Source organism: Chinchilla lanigera, unplaced genomic scaffold (assembly GCF_000276665.1).
Source record: "Chinchilla lanigera isolate Chin_1 unplaced genomic scaffold, ChiLan1.0 scaffold00032, whole genome shotgun sequence".
Classification (NCBI taxonomy): domain Eukaryota; kingdom Metazoa; phylum Chordata; class Mammalia; order Rodentia; family Chinchillidae; genus Chinchilla; species Chinchilla lanigera.
This window is the reverse complement of record NW_004955433.1, coordinates 14,420,816-14,440,804: the sequence shown is the minus strand read 5'-3', so window position 1 is coordinate 14,440,804 and position 19,989 is coordinate 14,420,816. Positions and strand designations below refer to the sequence as shown.

The window sequence follows — 19,989 nt, the reverse complement described above, 5'->3', positions numbered from 1 at the left end:
AACTCTGACTGCACATTAGAAACACCTATGCCACTTTTCTCCCAATCATTCTGATTACTCGAGTGATGCCTTAGAGCACAGATATTAGCGTAACATCTTCCCTCTTTTATAACAGCTTCACTAAGATGTTAATTCAATATCTACAACTCATCATTTAAAGTGTACCATTCAGTGATGTCAGCATATTTACAGTTATACAGCCACCACCACATCAACTTTAGAATGTTCTTATTACCCCCAACTCCTATCCTTGAGGGGTGCCACTGCCCCCACCCTTCACCCTGCCCCAGTCACTAATCTGTTTCTGTAATTTGTCTATTCTGGACATTGTACATAAATGCAGTAATTCAATATGTAGTATTTGGTATCTTTTACTTAGCACAATGTTTCAAAGTTCATCTATACTGGATTATGTTTTAGTACTTCATTCTTTTGTATTGCCAAATAGCATTGTATTGTACAGACATATCTCATTTTGTATGTACATTCAAAGTTGATGGACATTTGGGTTCTTTCCATTTTTTGATTATTACGAAAAATGCTATGAACATTTATGTACAAGTTTTTGTGTGATTTATGGTTTAAATTCTCTTGGGTATTTTCCCAGGGGTACAACTGGTCAAATGGCAACTGTTTTTAATCTTTTAAGGAATTGCCAGACTATGTACCAAAGCAGCGCACCACTTTACATTCCCACAAGTAATGTACAAGGGTTCTGGTTTTTTGCACATCCTTGCCAACACTTGTTATTGTATGTCTTTTTGATTGTATATATCCCTGTGGCCTTCCTTTTTTAACTGTTAAAGAAAAAAATTTAAGAAAAAAATAGTAAACTCCTTGTAGCCATTACCCAGTTTCAATAATTCTCATGTCACAATCAATCCTGTTTCTATATATTTTCCTCTATCATTCAGATTATTTTGGAAATACAAAGTATTCCTCAATTACTTCATAATTTTAACTTGCGTCTAAGTTCCAAATAAGGTCCCTACTTATGAAAGACAGATATATTTCTTCAATCTTTATCTACAGACTGCCCCTCCAACTCATTTTTTTCCCCTTCCAATTTCTTTGTTGAAGATTCTGGATTATTTGTCCTGTAGTGTTACTCAAACTTAAACAGGCACGAGAATCTAACTGGGAAACTTGTTAAAATGGAGATTCTGATTCAACATGTCTTGGTTAGAGTGTGAGGTTCTTCATTTCTAAGAAGTTTAATGTTATTGATACATAGATTACACTCAGGGTAGCGAAGAGGCAGTCTCCAGATTAAACCACCATGGTACCACTGAACTTGTTCCTCTGTCCTCTATATTTCCTGCAAATTCAATGTAAGTTCTGAAGGTATGATCAAATTCAGATGCCACTATTTTCTTGGTTAGATTACTTCATACTTCATCATGAGTTGTATGTGCCTGGTTATCTCTATTAGCAATGTTTGCAGCCTCTGATGACCATTACTTAATCTAATTCCTTAGGAGCTCTAAAAGCATGATATTCATCTCCATTTAAGAGAATACTTCAATTCAAAGAAACTCCTTTCTTTCATCAACTATGTGATTACCCTGAATAATGAGCTGGTTCCCTAGCACCCTTCAAAGGGGACTGGAGAGGTTGTTTTGGTGTCATTATGACCTCATAATTTCATGTGTTTCAATCCAATGCAGGTACTATCCTTATTGATGCTGAAATCATCTCATCTCTAGCCAACAAAGGCCTCTTCAAATTGGTTCTGAGGAATTTGCTTCTTTCTGGTACATAGTGCTGGATTCCAAATGCAAGGCTGCATGCACACTCAACCACTGAGCTATGCTCCAAGCCCCTGAAGGCTTCTGAGTTTATTTGAGATGACTAGTGGGCTTTTAATAACTGACTTTTTTGCTACCTCATATCAGAGGATTTTCATGTTCATTTGATGACCTCCTGCCTCAGACCTGAAATTGGCCAACTCTCCAAAGTGCCTTAGTTGCCTTTATTAAGCAATAGGCTTTAGAGACAACTAGGTGACTACATTCTCTCTATGCCTTTCCAATAGCCAGTGCTAGAAATGGATCTCTGTAGTCTTCAGTTTCTTAAGATAAATCATGAATTATAATGATACATCCAATTCAAATTAAGAGCACAAGTATTCAGCACTACAGGGAAGCTGATGCAGGAGTATCACAAATTGCAGCCCAAGCTGGACAACTTAGTGAGACCCTGTCTCAAAATAAAAAATAAAAAGGGCTGGAGATATAGTTCAGTATGAAGATCCTGGGTTCAATCCCTATTAAAACAACACCAAAAAATCTGACAGGGTTTCAGGTTAACCTCATAGATTTTCTATTTGTACATGTATCTCCTTTTTTCCAAAAGTCTCACCACAGTAATTACTGATGCCTTTTATCCTACACTATACACACAACTGTTTCCGAATAGCAGTACAACTCTTCACCAGCAATACAGTTACTGAAGACAGATTAAAATGTTACTTGGTATGTTCCTCTCCATTGTAGTTATGTCACCAACTGAATATGCATCTATATTAATTTGTTTTATTTTCAATTTTAGGAATTTTTCATTTGGTTTTCAAATATGAGTTCTAAAGTCAAATCTATTTTAAAAGGCCTCTGTTTTCTTCACCTACCCCTTCTGTTTTCCACAGGTAACCTCTTGTTTTTTTATATTCTACACTAATAATGCCTATTTTTGCAACTGATGCTTTGCCTGTGGGGCCCTGGTGATACCTAAAGGGACTGTTCCTCCCAGGGCAGCTAATTCCTAGAGATAGCAAACCATTCTGCAGCAATCCATCTTTCATATGCAAACCAATCAATTCAGAGACCATATCCCACTACCTCCTTTATTAGATTCTCACACTCGGCTACTATGTCCTAGTACTCCCTAAACCAGGTACCAGACAGCTAGACACAGCTCCACCTGAGTAACTTCTCTAGACGTTATGTAAAAAGAGCAAATCCTAAGCATGTTCAAGCTGCCTTGCCTTCCTGCAGAAATCACAATGAGGCTCCTGCTCTCATTTTCCCTCACTCCCTCTGCTTCATGACTGGCTGTGGGCCATAACCCCAAGAAACACAATCTCGTGTGCCCATAATTCCAAATGATGAAATCCCAGAACAAAATCACTTAAGTCTAAACTCCAAAAGCATCAAAATTCTAAAAGTACAATTTTAGAAAAAATAACTTTAAAAATTGTTTAAACACATTTATTTTTTTTTGTTTTGTATTTTTGAGACAGGGTCTCGCTACACAGTTCAGGCTGGCCTTGAGCTCACTTTGTAGCCCAGGCTAGTCTTGAACTCACAATGATCCTCCTGCCTCAGCCTCCCAAGTGCTGGGATTACAGGTGTGCGCCACCACGCCCAGCTATTTGTGTTTTTAAAGGAGGACTTATTGGAAAAAAACATGACATAACACTTCATAGGCCACATTACACAATGAAACAGGATGTTAACATATTTTTGAAGCATAAACGTATACTAATGACAATCATGTCACAAGAGTGTAACTGTTGTGAGAAAACAAAACCATATTCATAAAGAAATAGATCAAGAAACAAAATGTATAAAAGCATATTTTTGCTGGGTGTTGTGGTGCATGCCTATAATCCTAACACTCAGGAGGCTGAGGCAGGAAGATCATAATGAGTTCAGGGTCAACCTGAACTACATGGCAAGACTGTCTCAAAAAACCAAGTCTATAGCCACACCACCCTGAATGTACCTGATTTCATCTGATCTCCAAAAAACAAAAAAGAAAAAAAAGTATATTATGATGTTTTGTATTTGTGTACACCCAGGTTTTTAACACAGTCATCTGAAACACCATGAGGAACACCTTAAGCCTATTAAGAAGTTGATCAAAATCTGCAATAAAAGGTTGGGATTGCAGCACAATGGCGGAGCACTTGCCTAAGAAGCACAAGGCCCTGGGTTTAATCCCCAGCACAGAGCAAAACACCTAACCCCCCAAAAATAATTCTATCCTTCACAAATGCAGACATACAAAAAGGACATCCATTCATTTACTGAGGAAGTTTTAATGTTTTTATGTATGTGTTCAATGCTTAAACAGTCAATACTGTGATAATGCATTTGGTTTGAAGTCAAGTTTGTCAAAAAAAAAAAAAAGAAAGAAACAAATGAGAATTCTCTAAAAGTCCTTACATAATTTATACCTGATATTGGAAAAGTTGTGAAAATAGATATCCTAGTAAACTGACAAAGTTAAAATAGTGGGGTTAGGGAGCTAAAAGAAAATAAACTAGGGCCAGGGAGATAGCTTAGCGCCACAAGTGCCTGCTTGGCAAGCACAGGGTCCTGAGTTTGATTCCCAGTACCCCACACACGAAAGAAGGGAGGAAGCAAGGAAGGAAGGAAGGAAGGAAGGAAGGGTGGTTGGCTGGAAGGAAGGAAGGAAAGAAGAAGAAAGAAAGAAAAGAAACTAAAATGTAAACATGTGAAAATGTACGTTGCAGGGACAGGCTACGGGAAATTACATGGAGGTAGTCTGTAACAGCCAGCCAATTTCCTTGATCATTATATTTTGAAGTCTTGCATCACGACAGATACCAGTAGCTGCTCTTTTTCTTTTAGGGCATGGCTCTCTTTAAAGAATTCATTTGCATTCATTTTCTGCATGGTACTCTTTGAAATTCTTCTGTGATCTGATACACACTGACACAAGCACTCCCAGGTACGTCTTCCCGTGCTCTGTGGCACGCTATGCTGTTTTAAGTACACAGCAATGAATCTACTCTGCACACACGCAGGTATAGACCACAAGTTTGGCAGAAACAATAGTGGTTACTGAACGGCAGGCAGCACGACTGCAGAAACATGCTCTTATGCTACCATGCATATAATTATTTCCGAAATAATCAGTAACTACTGACTTTTTCAGCAAACATGGATAGCTTTTTTTGGGGGGGTACCAGGAATCGAACTCATGACCTCAGGCTTGCCAGGCAAGCACTTATGCCACTGAGCTATATCCCCGGCCCAGATAGCTTTAATTTATTAAAAGCTCCTGGAATTTCATCAGCTAGAAGTAATGCCAATCAGTAGACAAATTATGCATTTTTAAACTGACGTTTTCATTGTTGTCATATCACACAGCCAATCTCTTCTGCAGAATCTGGCTTTCTATCCTTTATATAGATGCCTTCCCCATAGGAATGGCAGTTTTCAGGATTTTGGCTTTGAAGATTTCAGCAGGATTACGGCATTCTGGGTTGTGTCTCTCAAGATTACGATCAGCACCCCTCTGGATCAATCCCAGGCCGTCCCCGCCTGGCACTGTGAGGTATACTGTGTCACCTGTTTCTAGGGCTCTGTGAGTAAACCCCACTGCTTCATGATAGTCACTTCCCTGTCTGTGTGTCTTACTACAACTGATTAAAAACAAACCTTGGGTACTTTTAAAGTACTTTCCCTTTTTTAATCAGCAAACATGTAAGTGTAATATATATTTGTATCGCCTGCTTTTTTAAAAAGCTCAAGATATAATTCACATACTATATAATTCACCATTTAAAGTAGGTAAGTCAATAGTTTAGTATAACTGCAGTTACGCAGCCATCACCACAATTCTAGAGCATTTTTTTCACCTCCAAAAGGAAAACTACCCATCAGCAGTCACTTCCCCACATCCACTCACACCAGCTTCTGGAAATTACTATCTACCCTCCTCCATCTCTCTAGATTTGCCTATTCTGGATACAGCCCGTAAATACTATTATACAATATGTAGTCTTTTGTGATTGACTTCTTTCACTTAGCATAGTACTTTCAAAGTTTACCCATGTTAGAATATGTATTAGAACTTCATTCTTTTGTATGGCCAAGTAGTAGTCCATCATATAGCTATGACACATATTATGCACAAATTCATCAGTTAGATGGACATTTGCGGTATTTCTAGTTTTTGGCTATTATAAAAAAATGCTGCCATGCAGGAGGCATCACAATCCCTGACTTGAAATTATGCTACAAAGCTATTGTGATAAAATCAGCATGGAACTGGAAAAAAAACAGACTTGAGGATCAGTGGAACAGATTAAAAGATGCAGATGCATCCCTGAACACACACAGCCACCTTATCTTTGACAAACGTGCCAAACATGTTTACTGGAAGAAAGATAGCTTCTTTAATAAATGGTGCTGGGAAAACTGGCTTTCCACATGCCAAAGTCTAAAACTAGACCCATGTCTATCCCATGCACTAAACTAAAGTTAAAATGGATCTAAGATCCTTTTTGGGGCAGGGGGAGGTACTGGGAATTGAACTCAAGACCTTGTGCTTCCCAAGCAGGCACTTGTACCACTGAGCTATATCCCAGGCAGGATCTAAAATCTTTTTTTTTTTTTTTTGGAGGGGGGAGTCTTTTTGAGACAGGGTCTTGCTATGCAGTTCAGGCTGGCCTTGAGTTCACTTTGTAGCCCAGGTCTCAAACTCGAAACCACCCTCTGCCTTGGCCTCCTGAGTGCTGGGATTACAGGTGTGCACCACCACACCTGGCTGGATCTAAGATCTTAATATTATTAAAACAGAAACACTAAAGCTACTAGAAGACAAAGTAGGTAGAAATCTTGAAGACATAGAGGTAGGCAGAGAGCTCATGAACAAAACCCAAACTGCATGGGATGTACTTCAAAGAATCAACAACTGGGATCTCATCCTATTAAAAAGTTTTTGTAAATCAAAAGAAATCACCAACAGATTAAAAAGAAAACTCAGAGTGGGAAAAAGTTTTAGCCTGTTCCTCACACAAAGGACTTACATCTATATAAAGAACTTCAAAAAACCAAGCCCCCCAAATTCAAAGATAATCCAAAAATGGGCATCTGAGATGAATACTCCCTTCTCAGATGAAGAAATATAAATGGCAAATAAATATATGAAAAAATGTTCAACATCATTGGTCATTTGAAAAATGTAAATTAAAACAACACTGAGATTCCATCTCACCCCAGAAAGAATGGCTATCATCAAGAAATCAGCTAATAAATGCTGGTGGGGTTGTGGGGAAAAAAGAACCCTTCTCCATTGTTGATGGGAGTATAGACTGGTACAACCACTATGGAAATCAGTGGGGAGAATCCTCAAAAAACTAGGATTAGAGGACTCATTCAACCCAGCTAGTCCCCTTCTGGGTATTTTCCCAGAAGAACTGAAAACATCATACCACAGTGATATATGTGCACCCATGTTTATAGCAGCACAATTTATCATAGCTAAATCTTGGAAACAACCCAAATGCCCATCAACCGAGGAACAGAAAACACCACATAAAAAAATGTAGTATTTTTATATAATGGATACTACTCAGCCACAAAGAAGGATAAACTCAAGGCTTTTATAAGTAAATGGATGCAATTTGAGACCATACTCATAAATGAAATAAATCAGAGTCACGTGTGTAAACATCTTATTGTCTCCCTAGTGTAAGAAACTAAAAGAATAAACAAGATCCAAAACATACAATAGAGATTGTGAAAGGGGAAGAAACTGCTCAAAAGGAAAGAACAATGAGGACTGTGGAAAGGAGAAAAGAAGTAAGGGGAAAGGAGAAAAAAATATATATACATATGTATGTATAGATATATACACACAAGATAGCTAAGACAGTTATACTACTAATTTCTATTAGTTCACTAAAAAGAACAGTTGGTGCTTATATTGTTTGATTAATTTTTCATGCCTATATTTTGTAATGAGCAACTACTTTGAAGATAACAGTATGCAATATATTAACCACTGTTAATCTACTATCATGTTTTGAAATTCTGTATCATTTTTATTGGTTTCTCTTTAAAATAATTTTTTTTTTAAATGCTGCCATAAACATTCACATACAAGTCTTTGTGTGGACAAATATTTTCCTCTCTTAGGTACAGGCCTAGAAATGGAATTGTTAGATCATATAGTAACTATATTTACTCCTTTGAGGACCTGGTGAAAGATCTTCCAAAAGAGCTGAAGCATTTTGCATTCCCACCAACAATGTATGTTACAGTTGGGGTCCAAAATGTCCCCGAAAGGCCTACTATGTGGAAAACTTGGTTGCCAGCTGATGGGGCTTTGAGGAAGGACTGGAACATGGGGCTCTAACTTCATCATGTAAATTAAATGGTTCAATGTGCCTATGGGAAGGTGCAGCCTAATTGAAGGGATCAGGTCACGAGGAGGAGTGGCTTTTTAGGGTATATTTTCTCTGTGGCCCCTTTCACTCTGGTTCTTGCTCTCTGCCTCCAGTTGTCAGGAGGAAGTAGCCTTCCTCTGCCATGATCTTTCTGTTATGTTGCCACAGGCCCAGAAGCAATGGAACCAAATGAGCACAAAGTGGAACCTCTGAAATTGTAAGGGGAAAAAATCTTTACTTCTTTACATTGAGTTGTCTCAGGTGTTTTGTTACCATGACAGAAAGCTGGCTAACACAGTGTACGAGGGTTTCGATTTCTTCCATATCCTTATCGACACTTATTATACGTTGCTTTGAGTACAACTATCCTGGTGGTATGATATAGTGTCTTCCTTGTGTTTTTGACTTGCAGTTCCCTGATGGCAAATGACACTCAGCATTTCTCACTTGCTTATTAAACAAAAACCTTTCCTTTATTTTTAAATTACATTGCCTTTTTTATTACTAAATTCTAAGAGTTGAGTTTTTTAAAATATGTTCTAAACACAAGTCCCTTAGATACATAATTTACAAATTTTTTTCCCATTCTGTGGGATTCTGTTGCTGTTATTGTTGGTTTTTGGTGTTTTTTGTTTTTGTTTGTCTTTTGGTTTGTTTTTATTTTGGGGACACAGTATCTTGCTATTTAGTTCAGGTTAACTTGAATTCATTATATAGCCCAGGCTGGCCTTGAACTCAGGAACCTCCTACCTCAGCCTCCAGAGCACTGAGATCAAGCACCACCATAGTAGCATGTTATTTTGCTTTTCTTGATAGTATAAAAGAGTTTTTGAAGTACAAAAGGATTTTTTGTTTTTGTTTGGTTGTTTTTTTTTTTTGCAGCTCCGGAGACTTGACTCAAGGTTAGCACACCAGGGCCGGGGATATAGCTCAGTGGCACAAGTGCCTGCCTGGCAAGCATAAGGTCCTGAGTTTGATTCCCAGTACCAAAAAAAAACCAAGTATACTCAAGGCTAGAACACCTGCTAGTTAGTTCACATGCCAGGTTACATGGTTAGTTCACAGGCTAGGCAGGTGCTTTACCACTGAACTATATCCACAGCCTTTTTTGTTTGTTTGTTTGTTTGTTTTGTTTGAACAGAGTCTCACTAAATTGGCCAGGCTGCCTTTGAACTTGTGCTTTTCCTGCCTTAGCTTCATAGGTGGTATGTGTGCAAGTCCAGCTCTCAGAAGTTTTTAATTCTGATTAAGTTCAACTATTCTTTTTCTTCTGTCACTTGTGCTATTGGTGTTATATCTAAAAAGGCTCTACCAAACCAAAGGTCAAGAAGATTTATGCCTATATTTTCTCCTTGAAAATTTTACAGTTTTGCCAGGGATATAGCTCAGTGGCACAAGTACCTGCTTGGCAAGCATAAGGTCCTGAGTTTGATTCCTGGTACACAAAAAAAAAAATTTTACAGTTTTAACTCCTACATTTAGGCCTGTAATCCACCTGAATTTAATTTATGTTTATGGTACGAATTAGGTGTCCAGCTTCATTCTTTTGCATGTAGATATCCAGCACCATTTGTTCAAAAAGACTATACTTGGACCCATGCAGGACCCCTCCTGTCTCTCAGTAGTTATTCCTATTCCCCATTCCTTTTCTCCAATAAATTTTCCTAATCTTAAAAAGAAAAAAGGAAGTCTTTCCTCATTGACTGGTCTTGGCATCCTTGTTAAAAATCAGCTAGCCAGGTGTAGTGGCACATGCCTGTAATCCCAGCACTCAGGATGCTGAGGCAGGAGGATCGCTACAAATCTGACACCAGCCTGAGCTACAAACTGAGCTCAAGGTTAGCCTGAACTGCATAGCAAGACCCTGTCTCAAAAAGACAAAAAAAAAAAAAACCTATCAGCTAAACAAGGACACATGAATTTATTTCTGGATTCAAAATTCTATTCCATTAATCTATATGTCTAACCTTACATCAGCATCAAACAAAGTTGATTACTGAGGCATGCTAGTAAATTCTGAATTAGACATATAAGATTTTCACCTTCTTTCTGCCTTTTAAAGATCATTTTGGCTACACTAGGTCCCTTGAATTTAGGATCAACTTCTGCAAAAAATTTTACAATTTCTGCAAAAAACTACAGCTGTGACCAATTTGGAGAATATTAACACTTTAATAGTTAAGTCCTCTGATTCATGAATATAGGATGTCTTTAATCTGCTTTTTAAAATAAATAATAAGACTATTATATACTTTTCTCCTCCTTTTTTAAAATTTTTTTTAGTTTTTTAACTTTTCTCCTCCTTGCAGTTTTTACCTAGTAGTATGTCCTAGATGGCTGGAGAGACAGCTCAGCAGCACAATGCCTGCCCGGCAAGCACAAGGTCCCAAGTTCAATTCCCAGTACCAAAAAAAAAAAGAAAAATTAGTATGTCCTAGAATCACTGCAGTAGTGTATATTGTTATTCCTTGGTACTACCTAAAAAGTACTCTAGAATACAGATGTGCCACATTTATTCAACAGTACCCTACAGGTGGACATTTGAGTTCTTATTTTTGCTATTACAAATAATACTGTCGTAAGTATCTTTGTGCACAAGACTTTGCCAATACACCTTTGGGAGAGAATCCTGGAAACGGAAGTGCTGGGTCAATTTTGCTAGTTATTCCAAATTCTGTTCCATGGTGCTATATTTCCCTCAGTGACATATAAGGCTGCATTTAGAGCCCAAATGACTTGAATGTGTACCAGCATTGAAAACCTTAGAATTTAAAAATCAGCTATTAGAATTATTAGAGGAGAATGTTCATCTAAGTGAATGAACATTCGCCTGCAGTAGGTGGTTTATGTTTTATGTATGCAGAAAGCCTGAGAGGGGAGGTAGAGAGTGAAGGACGACTAATGAAGAAGGTAGGGAATCTGGGACAGAAACCGTTTTACAAGCAAAGGCTGCACCAGAAACTTTGTTTCTAAGGATGGAAAAATCTAAAGGCTCCCTGCCTTTGACCTGCCCCAACTCCTTCAAGTTAGGCAGCCCCACCATGAGCAGAAAGTCATGGAAGTTGAGTCAAACACTCCAGGCCCAGGAGAGTAAGAGTACAAAAGCTGGTCCCAGTATACACGAGAGCCATAAGAAAGATCAGGAGGCCAGGCTTCAAGTCTCACCTGTACTTCAATTCACTGAAAATTTTAGATACTACTACTGCTTTTTTGAGCTCCACTTTTTTCCTGTTAAATGTAGAAAACAATCCTTGTCTCTCCCCTTTCTGTGGCTTTGAAATGACTTGACAATTCTCTGGGAATTGAAAAGTGCCATATGGCAAGTTCTTATTCTTATTAACCAAGCTGAGTTTGAATTCTGGGTGCCCACTTGCTATCTGATCTTCCTCATTTATAAAATGGAGCTAACATTTATTTCACAAGGTTAGTTTAGAAAAAAATTATATAATATATGTTAGGTACATGGCACAGTGCCTAACAAATATTAAGTGCCTTAAAAGATAGCTGAGTACAGGCTGGGAATATAGCTCAGTGGCATAAGCGCCTTCATGGTAAACATGAGGTCATAAGTTCAATTTCCGGTACAAAAAAATAAAAAGCTGGGTGTGGTGGTGCACACCTGTAATCCCAGCACTTGGGAGGCTGAGGCAGGAGGATCGTTGTGAGTTTGAGACCAGCCTGAGCTACATAGTGAGCTCAAGGCCAGGGTGAACTGCATAGCGAGATCCTGCCTCGAAAAAGACCAAAAAAAAAAAAGATAGCTGAGTAGTATGAAGACAAGTGAAGTTATAATTTGCTATGTAACTATGATCTAATACAATAGATATTTGTATGTGCTTTGCATGATCATGGAGAAAACGATAAAAGAATAAGCAAACTAAATACAAGTTACCTTGGAGGATAAAGTTGGGGATACAGAATGACTGCTGGCTTTTTCTTTGTACACCTCTAGACTATTTGACTTCAGTTTGAATGGAAAATTCCAGCAAGCCACCTTGGTGGAAATGTGGAAAATGCAACTGATGACAAGCACTCAGGGTCCTTCAGAGATACTGATAATATCCTATATCTTCATTATGCAACACATCATGGGTATGTACTCATTTTATTTTTATAACATGAGTCAGTAAACTTTTTCTGTAGAAGATAGTAAATATTTCAGGCTTTGTAAGTCATATAATCTCTGTCATAACTAAACTCTGTTATTGCAGCATAAAAATAGCACAGACAATACATAAACAAGTATGGCTGTGTTCCAATAAAACTTTAAAAGGTAGTAGGATGGATGTGGCTCAGGGGCCATAGTCTACAAATCCCTCATTTACACCTTTATACGTTATGCGTACTCTTTTCTATGTGTGAAAAAACCGAACAATTTAAAAAGAGCAAACATACATATGCAAAAATGCTATCAAATCTATTCCCTAAAGTGAAAAGTCCAACACAGTATACCTAAGCAAATAATTGGGCACAAAAACAGTTTAGTCTTAAATCTACTATCTAACATCTCAAAGACAGGATTTTCTTTCAAAACTTATTTCACGTAAAAAAATTTCCTACTCAGTTCTCCCTTCTGTCCTTGTCCTATCTGTACTGAAATATTCACATAACACTTTTTATCTCTGCCTATCAAGAAGATGGAAAAATACAGTCATTAGCCCTTTGGTTTCTTTTTAAGCACCTCCCCACCCCATGCCCATTCTTTCCATGCTTCAACTTCCTCCTCCCTAAAGTAATGAATTTAAGGTAAAAAGAGATGAAGAAGAATGGAAATTTACAAGAAAGAGAGCATGACTGGTAATTGTTACCAAGAAAACATTTTCCCTTTTTGCTCTTAATAGACTGTAAAGCTGATGCAATTAAATTATAACTATAGCAACTCAGCTGGTATTACAAGCCCTTCGCTCCAACAGCATCCTTGCACACAAGCAGAGTCTGCACGCTCAAGACTGGGCATAACCGCAGGCAGCCAAGAGGTACAAGTTGGTAGAAATGTATAAAGGCTGATGAGACCGCCAGGCACAGTGGCTCATGCCTGTAATTTCTGCTACCTGGGAGACTAAGGCACAAGGATTACAAATTTGAGGCCAGCCTGGGCAACTTAACCTGACCCTGTCTCAAAAATAAAATTTAAAAGGACTGGCAATGTAGCTTAGTAGCACAGCACTTGCACGGCATGTGCACCAGCCCTGGGTTCAGTCCCCAGTACCATCACAAAAAAATTTTTTAATAAAAAATAACACTTTAAATAAATAAATAAAATAACACTTTAGGGCCGGGGATATAGCTCAGCGGCACAGCGCCTGCCTGTCAAGCGCAAGGTCGTGAGTTCAATTCCTGGTACCAAAACAAAACAAAAAAAACAAAAACAAAACAAACACTTTAGGTAGGGCTACAGAAGAATTTCTACAACATCCTTTTTGAGTCCAAAGAGCAGCCAAGATATTCAGCTCTCAAATTTAGTTGCACAAATATGGCCCTTATACTCACTCCTGAACATAAAACAATGTCCTTTCCCAGCACTTAAGTCTTTCTCACATTCAAGGAATGAAGACAAAGGAGGTGACTGACAGTTTCTTGTTTCTCCTGCATAGAATCTCAGTGACTTTCCAGACCCACCGAAGGCACAGCAGCAGTTCCCTTTGGCCATTCCATCAGGGCTACAGAAACCTGTGCTCTGTAGTCACCCTCACTGGGTCTGAGTCCTGGCTCACCATACCGATTATGTAAGGTGAGGGGTTTTTGACATCTTGAGACTTCTGTTCACAATAGTAAGGGTATCAGAGGCCAAATGCTGGCAATGAAGATTAAGCAAAATCTTAAATCAAACCAACTATCTGACAGGTAGTAAGTAACCAGTAAATCACATTTCCTCTGGAAAGCAGCACGGTTCTTTCTGCTCGACCCCACAAATTTTAAGTTCCTAGAGGGCAAGGACCATGTCTAATTCATGCTTGTGCCTCCAGATATGGTCCAGGTTTGGTCCACTGAAGACTCTAAACACACCTTATGGAATCCAGAGTCCAACAGGCGCTGTGTGGCAGCCGCAGCTGCTGGCCCAGTCAGTCAGCATTTCCCTGAGTCACCCACACTGCTGTTCTACCATCAGCAAGGAAGTACTGTACTTCAAGGCCATTCAGAGGCAGCCTCTCGGCTCACTGACAATAAGCAGGAAGAATTCACTCCTCACTTAGATGGCTTCTCGTCACTGACTACTATCTATTTCTTCTAAGTGGCCTTAAAAACTCTGCTCACTGCTGAGTGCTTTCTGGCTTGGAAGGTATCACTTATTGGTGAGGCTCACATCTACTAAGATATTTATGGGAGTCATTTATGACCCAATACTGGCAAACCCAACTGTCTTACTTTTCTCTTACTGCTGGGACAAAATACCCAGTGCCCAAAATTAAAGAGGGAAGATTTGTTTAGCTTAGAGTTTGTACAGATTTCAGTCCATAATCAGCTGGCTCTAAAGCAGGGTCTCTAAAGCAGGTTGGTATAGCAGAGGGCACACAGTTCAAGGTGGCAGAAGACAGCAAAAGCAACAAGAGCAAAAAGAGGGACAGCAATCCTCTTTTCTTCTCTTAAACTGTAAGCAGGCTACCCACCCCACTCACATCATCTCCTTGCTCTCCTCTTGCACAGGCTCAGGATGTTTACAAAGGGCCCTGGCCCCCTGCTGAGTCATTTAGTTAAACTTCTACACTTCTCAAGTTGACACAATGTATTAACTATAACACCAACCAAAGAACTACCATGACCAGTTTCCTGTATGACAGAGCCCCCTCCCACCCTCATCGTCTCTGCTGTGACACAAGCTCACAGCTTGGTCAAACAGACAGGTCAGAAAACCGGAGTGGCAAGTAGACAAAGCAAGGCCACTGACCTATTTACAAAACCTCTCTGAGTTCCTGAGAATCTGGCTTGTGACTGTCATTCACAGACTGTTTCCAAATTCAAGACAGGAAAGAAGAAACGGATTCTGCCCCCAAACCACCCAGCACCAAGGCTGCCTCCCCACCAGTACTCACGCCTTGACATCTGCTGTCTCCTGGGAAGTGCGGGTGAGGGTACGGGAACGCAGGCGCTCGCCTGCCTGCTGGATCTCCTGTAAGTTCCGTTCCACATGGGGAAGCTCTGAGATGCCCTCAGTCTCAGCAGCAAGCTGTTCAGCTTGCTGAAGGAGCTCACCAAATCCTTCAGTATCCATTGGAGATGCAGATCCTAGATGGGGGGCAGTAACAAGAGACCTAAGTCAAGGGAGAGATAGGCTTCAATCACTGCCTGACTCCAATACAAGCTTAATGAAACAGCAGGACTTTTTGTAAACAGACAAGGAGACAGCTCATCAACAAGCAGGATTTGTTCCTGAACATAGACCAAGAACAGACCTGACAAAGAAAATGAGTCAGGCTGTGAAGAAACAGATCATTTCTGTACATACTGACAGCCCCAAGATTGATTTCACCCACCAGAAGAAATGCAAAGATACAGTAAGCCACAGATCACAATTCTTGCTTCTTTCCGTGGATCCAAAGCAGCAGGATATGGAAGCCATTGTTGCAACCTTTGCCTTATAAGGAACAATGATCCTGCATCTTCTATTCCTCCACTTGTCTTGAAAAACACCACTACCAGAAGGGGCCTTGCAGGGCCCTGTCTCACACGATTCTCATAATCATTCCAGAGGCTCCAGAAGTAGCTCCAGTCTACAATAGCTCAGGCTCATGCCCAGCACACTCTGTTCCACTCTGACTAAACTGAAACAGAAGAACACATGTCTTCAGGGCAACCACATCCCCACATTATTCTAACACAACTCCATCCTCACTAACGTAAGACGACTTCTTTAGGCTTTTTTTTGTTTGTTTGTTTTTTTCCGAGAGAAAGTCTCCCTAAATTGCCCAGACTGTCCTCAAACGTGCAATCCTCCTGCCTCAACCTCCTGAACAAACAGGATTACAAAGCAGCTACAATTATAGGTGTATGCCACCATGCTTGGCTAACATATTTCTTTTTTATTCATGTCCAGGCCCTCACTGACACATCCTTTATCTTACAAGGTTACAAGAGCGATGTCTACTTGTTATGCATATCAGACTTGTTATTATACCTACTACTGTTAGAAATACCATTACTACTAATAATGATACTAATACAAATAGCAGCTAGCTTTTAGACCATGAATATTATTAGCAAGACACCCTGTTTCTCCAACAATTAAGAAAAGCCCTATAGAAAGAACTGTTATTTGGCAAGCAACTGCACATTATGAATCTTATACATACTGTACCATCCTTGCACAAGATTTTTATTGTTTGGGTTTTTTGTTTGTTTGTTTGTTTGTTTTTGCCAGTACTAGGGATTGAACATAAGGCCTTCTGCATGCAAGGCAGGTGCTCTACCACTAAGTGGCACCCCCAGCCACCTTGCATAAGATTCTTGACCAAGAGAATGTTTATAACTCTTACCACTACTTACATCAATAGAAGATAAAATTATCACCATTATTAAAAAAATCAACACTGCTACAAGATTAGCAACAAAAACTGTTCAATTAAAAAGAGAAAATTCTTTAGACAGTAATTCTTGCTGCTTATTCTTTGTTTTAAACCCATGGCTTCTAGTGCATATGTGAAATCCCAATGGTCTAGCATTACACTAATGTAACATATAATTATATTGCAGCTATGAAGCACAGGTTAATGTTAAAAGGGTACCATTACTGCCATAAATCCGCAGCAGGAAGATAAGGACATTTTTAAATGAGCATTAAAGGACATTAACTTTAAAGGCAAGGGCACGAGGGTAAAACAAAAATAGCTGAGCTGGAGTAAACAGAAAAACACTTTGGTATTCTTTATGAAGTTCCAAGATGACTTTAATCTTTAAGAACAACAACAGGCCAGGTGTGGTGGCGCAGCCTGTAATCCTCACCTAGGGAGGGTGAGGCAGGAGGATTGCTGCAAGTTCGAGGCCAGCCTGGGCTACAAAGTGAGCTCAAGGCCAGCCTGAATTGCATAGCAAGACTTTGTCTCAAAAAGACAAAAAATAAATAAATAAAAATAAGAACAACAACAACAACAAAATGATGTATATCATAAGTTTTATACTAAAGTTTTTAGAAAATAATTGTAATTTTTTGATCCAATGCAACTGTCTGGCCGCCTTTACCTGTGGGAGAAGTGGGATGACAGAATTAGGGAGGAACTCAGCACTGGCCTCCTCCAGTCTATTCCAACCCAGAAACCATTGATCCTTTTATTTATTTATTTTTGGGGTTTTTTTTTTCCAGTACTGGGAATCGAACTCATGACCTTGCGTTTGCCAGGCAGGTGCTGTGCCGCTGAGCTAAATCCCCAGCCCCAGTGATCCTTTTAAAGTCAGTCAAATCTGTCCATCCTCCACTTAAATCTCTTGAACAGACTAAAGCTCTACAGATGGGGCCCTACCTCTCCTGGATACCCAGGCTCATTTCCAGCCTTGTTCCCATTCCTTCCCTGGGCTCCAGCGGCACTGGCACACCCCTGCTGGTACCTAATGGATTAGGCACACTCCTGCCTAAGGCCTTTGTGCTGTTTCCTCCATTGCAAGACCCCTCTCAGAGATTTGCTCATGGTTGACTCCCTATGTCTGTTTCAATAAACTGTCACCTTTTCTTTAAGGACAAACCAGAACTTATTATTTAAAAGTGCAACTGACCCCCACGCAGCACTGCCCCATCTCGTTTGTCTGTCACCTCTCTAGGACGTAAGCTGTACAGGAACAGTGCTTTGGTCGCTGATGTGCTCCCAAGCTCCTATGACAGAGCCTGGTATATAGTAGACACTCGTCTACCACATGAGTTGGAGATGTGTTACTCTCCCATCTGTTGTCTGTCCCTCTTGAAATCTTTCTGCCCTCCTCAGCCAAATCAACACCAACTGGCAGAGACCCGAGCAAAAAATTCCCTTCTAACTACCAACTGATGCTTAACATTTCTGAGGCTGCAGAGCATAAGGCCGTGACAATGTAAGTGGCATGGATTCAGATAACATTTGGGCCAGACTAGTGCTTTCCCTCTAGAAGAAAAACCAGTGGTATTTAAAAGAAATGGGCAAGTTTTCACGTAAAGAGTTCCAAGCCAGAAGAACAACAGATACATATACAAAAGAAACTAAGTTTGTTCCACACATGCTTGGGAGAAAAGACAATGTATATAATGCTGTATTTGGAGAAAATCAGATCTGTCACACATAGCTCAGTCAGCAAAAATTAATTTCACAAAATGTTTATTAAAGCTCCCAAATCTATATTCTAATGTAGTTATCTCATTTCGTTAAAGTTTTCAATTAGAGGTTGATTTCATAAATTTAAGGATAATTTTTATCTCTTCCACAAAATAAACATCAATTTAGCCATAAAATATAAAGATTGGCCAGGGATATAGCTCAGTGGCACAAGTGCCTACCTGGCAAGCACAAGGTCCTAAGTTCAAGTGCTGGAACAAAAAAATATAAATTAATAAATAAAATATAAAGATTAATAAGCCACTATGTCAATTCTGACCCAAGACACTAATAAAACCTGGTCATGGAAATAACTTCACGGGCTTTATCCAACAGAAAGAATTAAAATGATGGGGAGGGGTGTCAAATTCAAGCTTCATATTGGAAAAACCTCACATGTGGGGAGCCTTATGGAGGAGGGATCCAGTAAGTCACACTGGAAACAGGACATGGAATGGTCAATGCAGCAAAACCGGGGCTGGACAGGAAAGGTCAGCAAGGACAGATCAACAGCGCTAAGGTGCCTCCATGTCAGCAGCACCCGAGTCTCTGTACGTGATCAGGACTCTGGCCGTACTAAACAGTGCTTCAGAGAGCACTGCAGTGTCCCAGGGCCCCGAGCAACAAACTACTCTCCCTGTACCACTTGGCAGAAGTCCTACTGAACTGCACAGATCTCCCAACTACACAAGAAACAGACTTAACATGGAGGGCAAACATCCCTGCTATTAGAAGGCTGGACTGGGTACCCTTGGGATGTAAGAACAGAAGGGAAATGCAGGAGTTTTTCTAAAGGGAATAGCAAATATTTTTTTAATCCTAATGCTAGTTAACAGTGTGCTCACTTTGTGAAAATTCATCAATGTAGATTCATAATTTGTGTGCTTTCTGACCGTACATCACATTTGAATTAAAAAAAGAAATCCCCACCGAAACAAGGAAAATGACCCACTAATCTACAGAGGTCACAGTAGGACACCCAACTCTGCCTAAAAATGAGGGATTCTTTCAGTGGGAAGTTCCCATGATTCAGATTTCTTCACTACCAGAAGATATAAAAAAATTAAAGAAAAAAAATCGAAGCCCACAGTTTTAGAGACAGCAATTTAGAATTAAAGTATGGGCTGGCCAGGCTTCCATTTCCTTATCAGCCTCCTTCACCTCATTCAATGTCCAAATAGCATTGCCCTCTAGGGCACATCAACATTTTTTTTTCCAGGGGGATCTTTCTGAGACAGGGTTTTGCTATACACTTCAGGCTGGCCTTAAACTCATTTTGTAGCCAAGGCTCGCCCCAAACTCACAGCGATCCTCCTGCCTCAGCCTCCCGAGTGCTGGGATTACAGGTGTGAGCCACCATGCCTGGCTTCACATCAACGTTCTTAAATCAGGGGAAAAAAATCCCCAAACTGCATATAAGGTGAAATGAACTAAATATAAAGACAGAACAAAAATATACCAAATAATTTCAGCTTACTTGCTATTAACATGTGAGTCAATTAGAGAAAACATGGTCATTTTCGTATTTCGATATAACCATGTTAAATATACTTAATCAAGTTAGAAAAGAGTACATAC

General features: G+C 39.6%; 1 protein-coding gene across 1 annotated transcript in view; it reads right to left on the bottom strand.

The window, feature by feature from the left end:
- Positions 1-19,989, bottom strand: part of Nup93 (nucleoporin 93kDa) — a 125,214-nt gene that overhangs the window by 92,488 nt on the left and 12,737 nt on the right. Inside the window, exon 2 of the mRNA XM_005388358.2 lies at positions 15,175-15,367. Coding sequence (XP_005388415.1) covers positions 15,175-15,353 — 179 coding nt within the window. The 5' untranslated portion in view covers positions 15,354-15,367. The remainder of the gene's footprint in view (positions 1-15,174; positions 15,368-19,989) is intronic.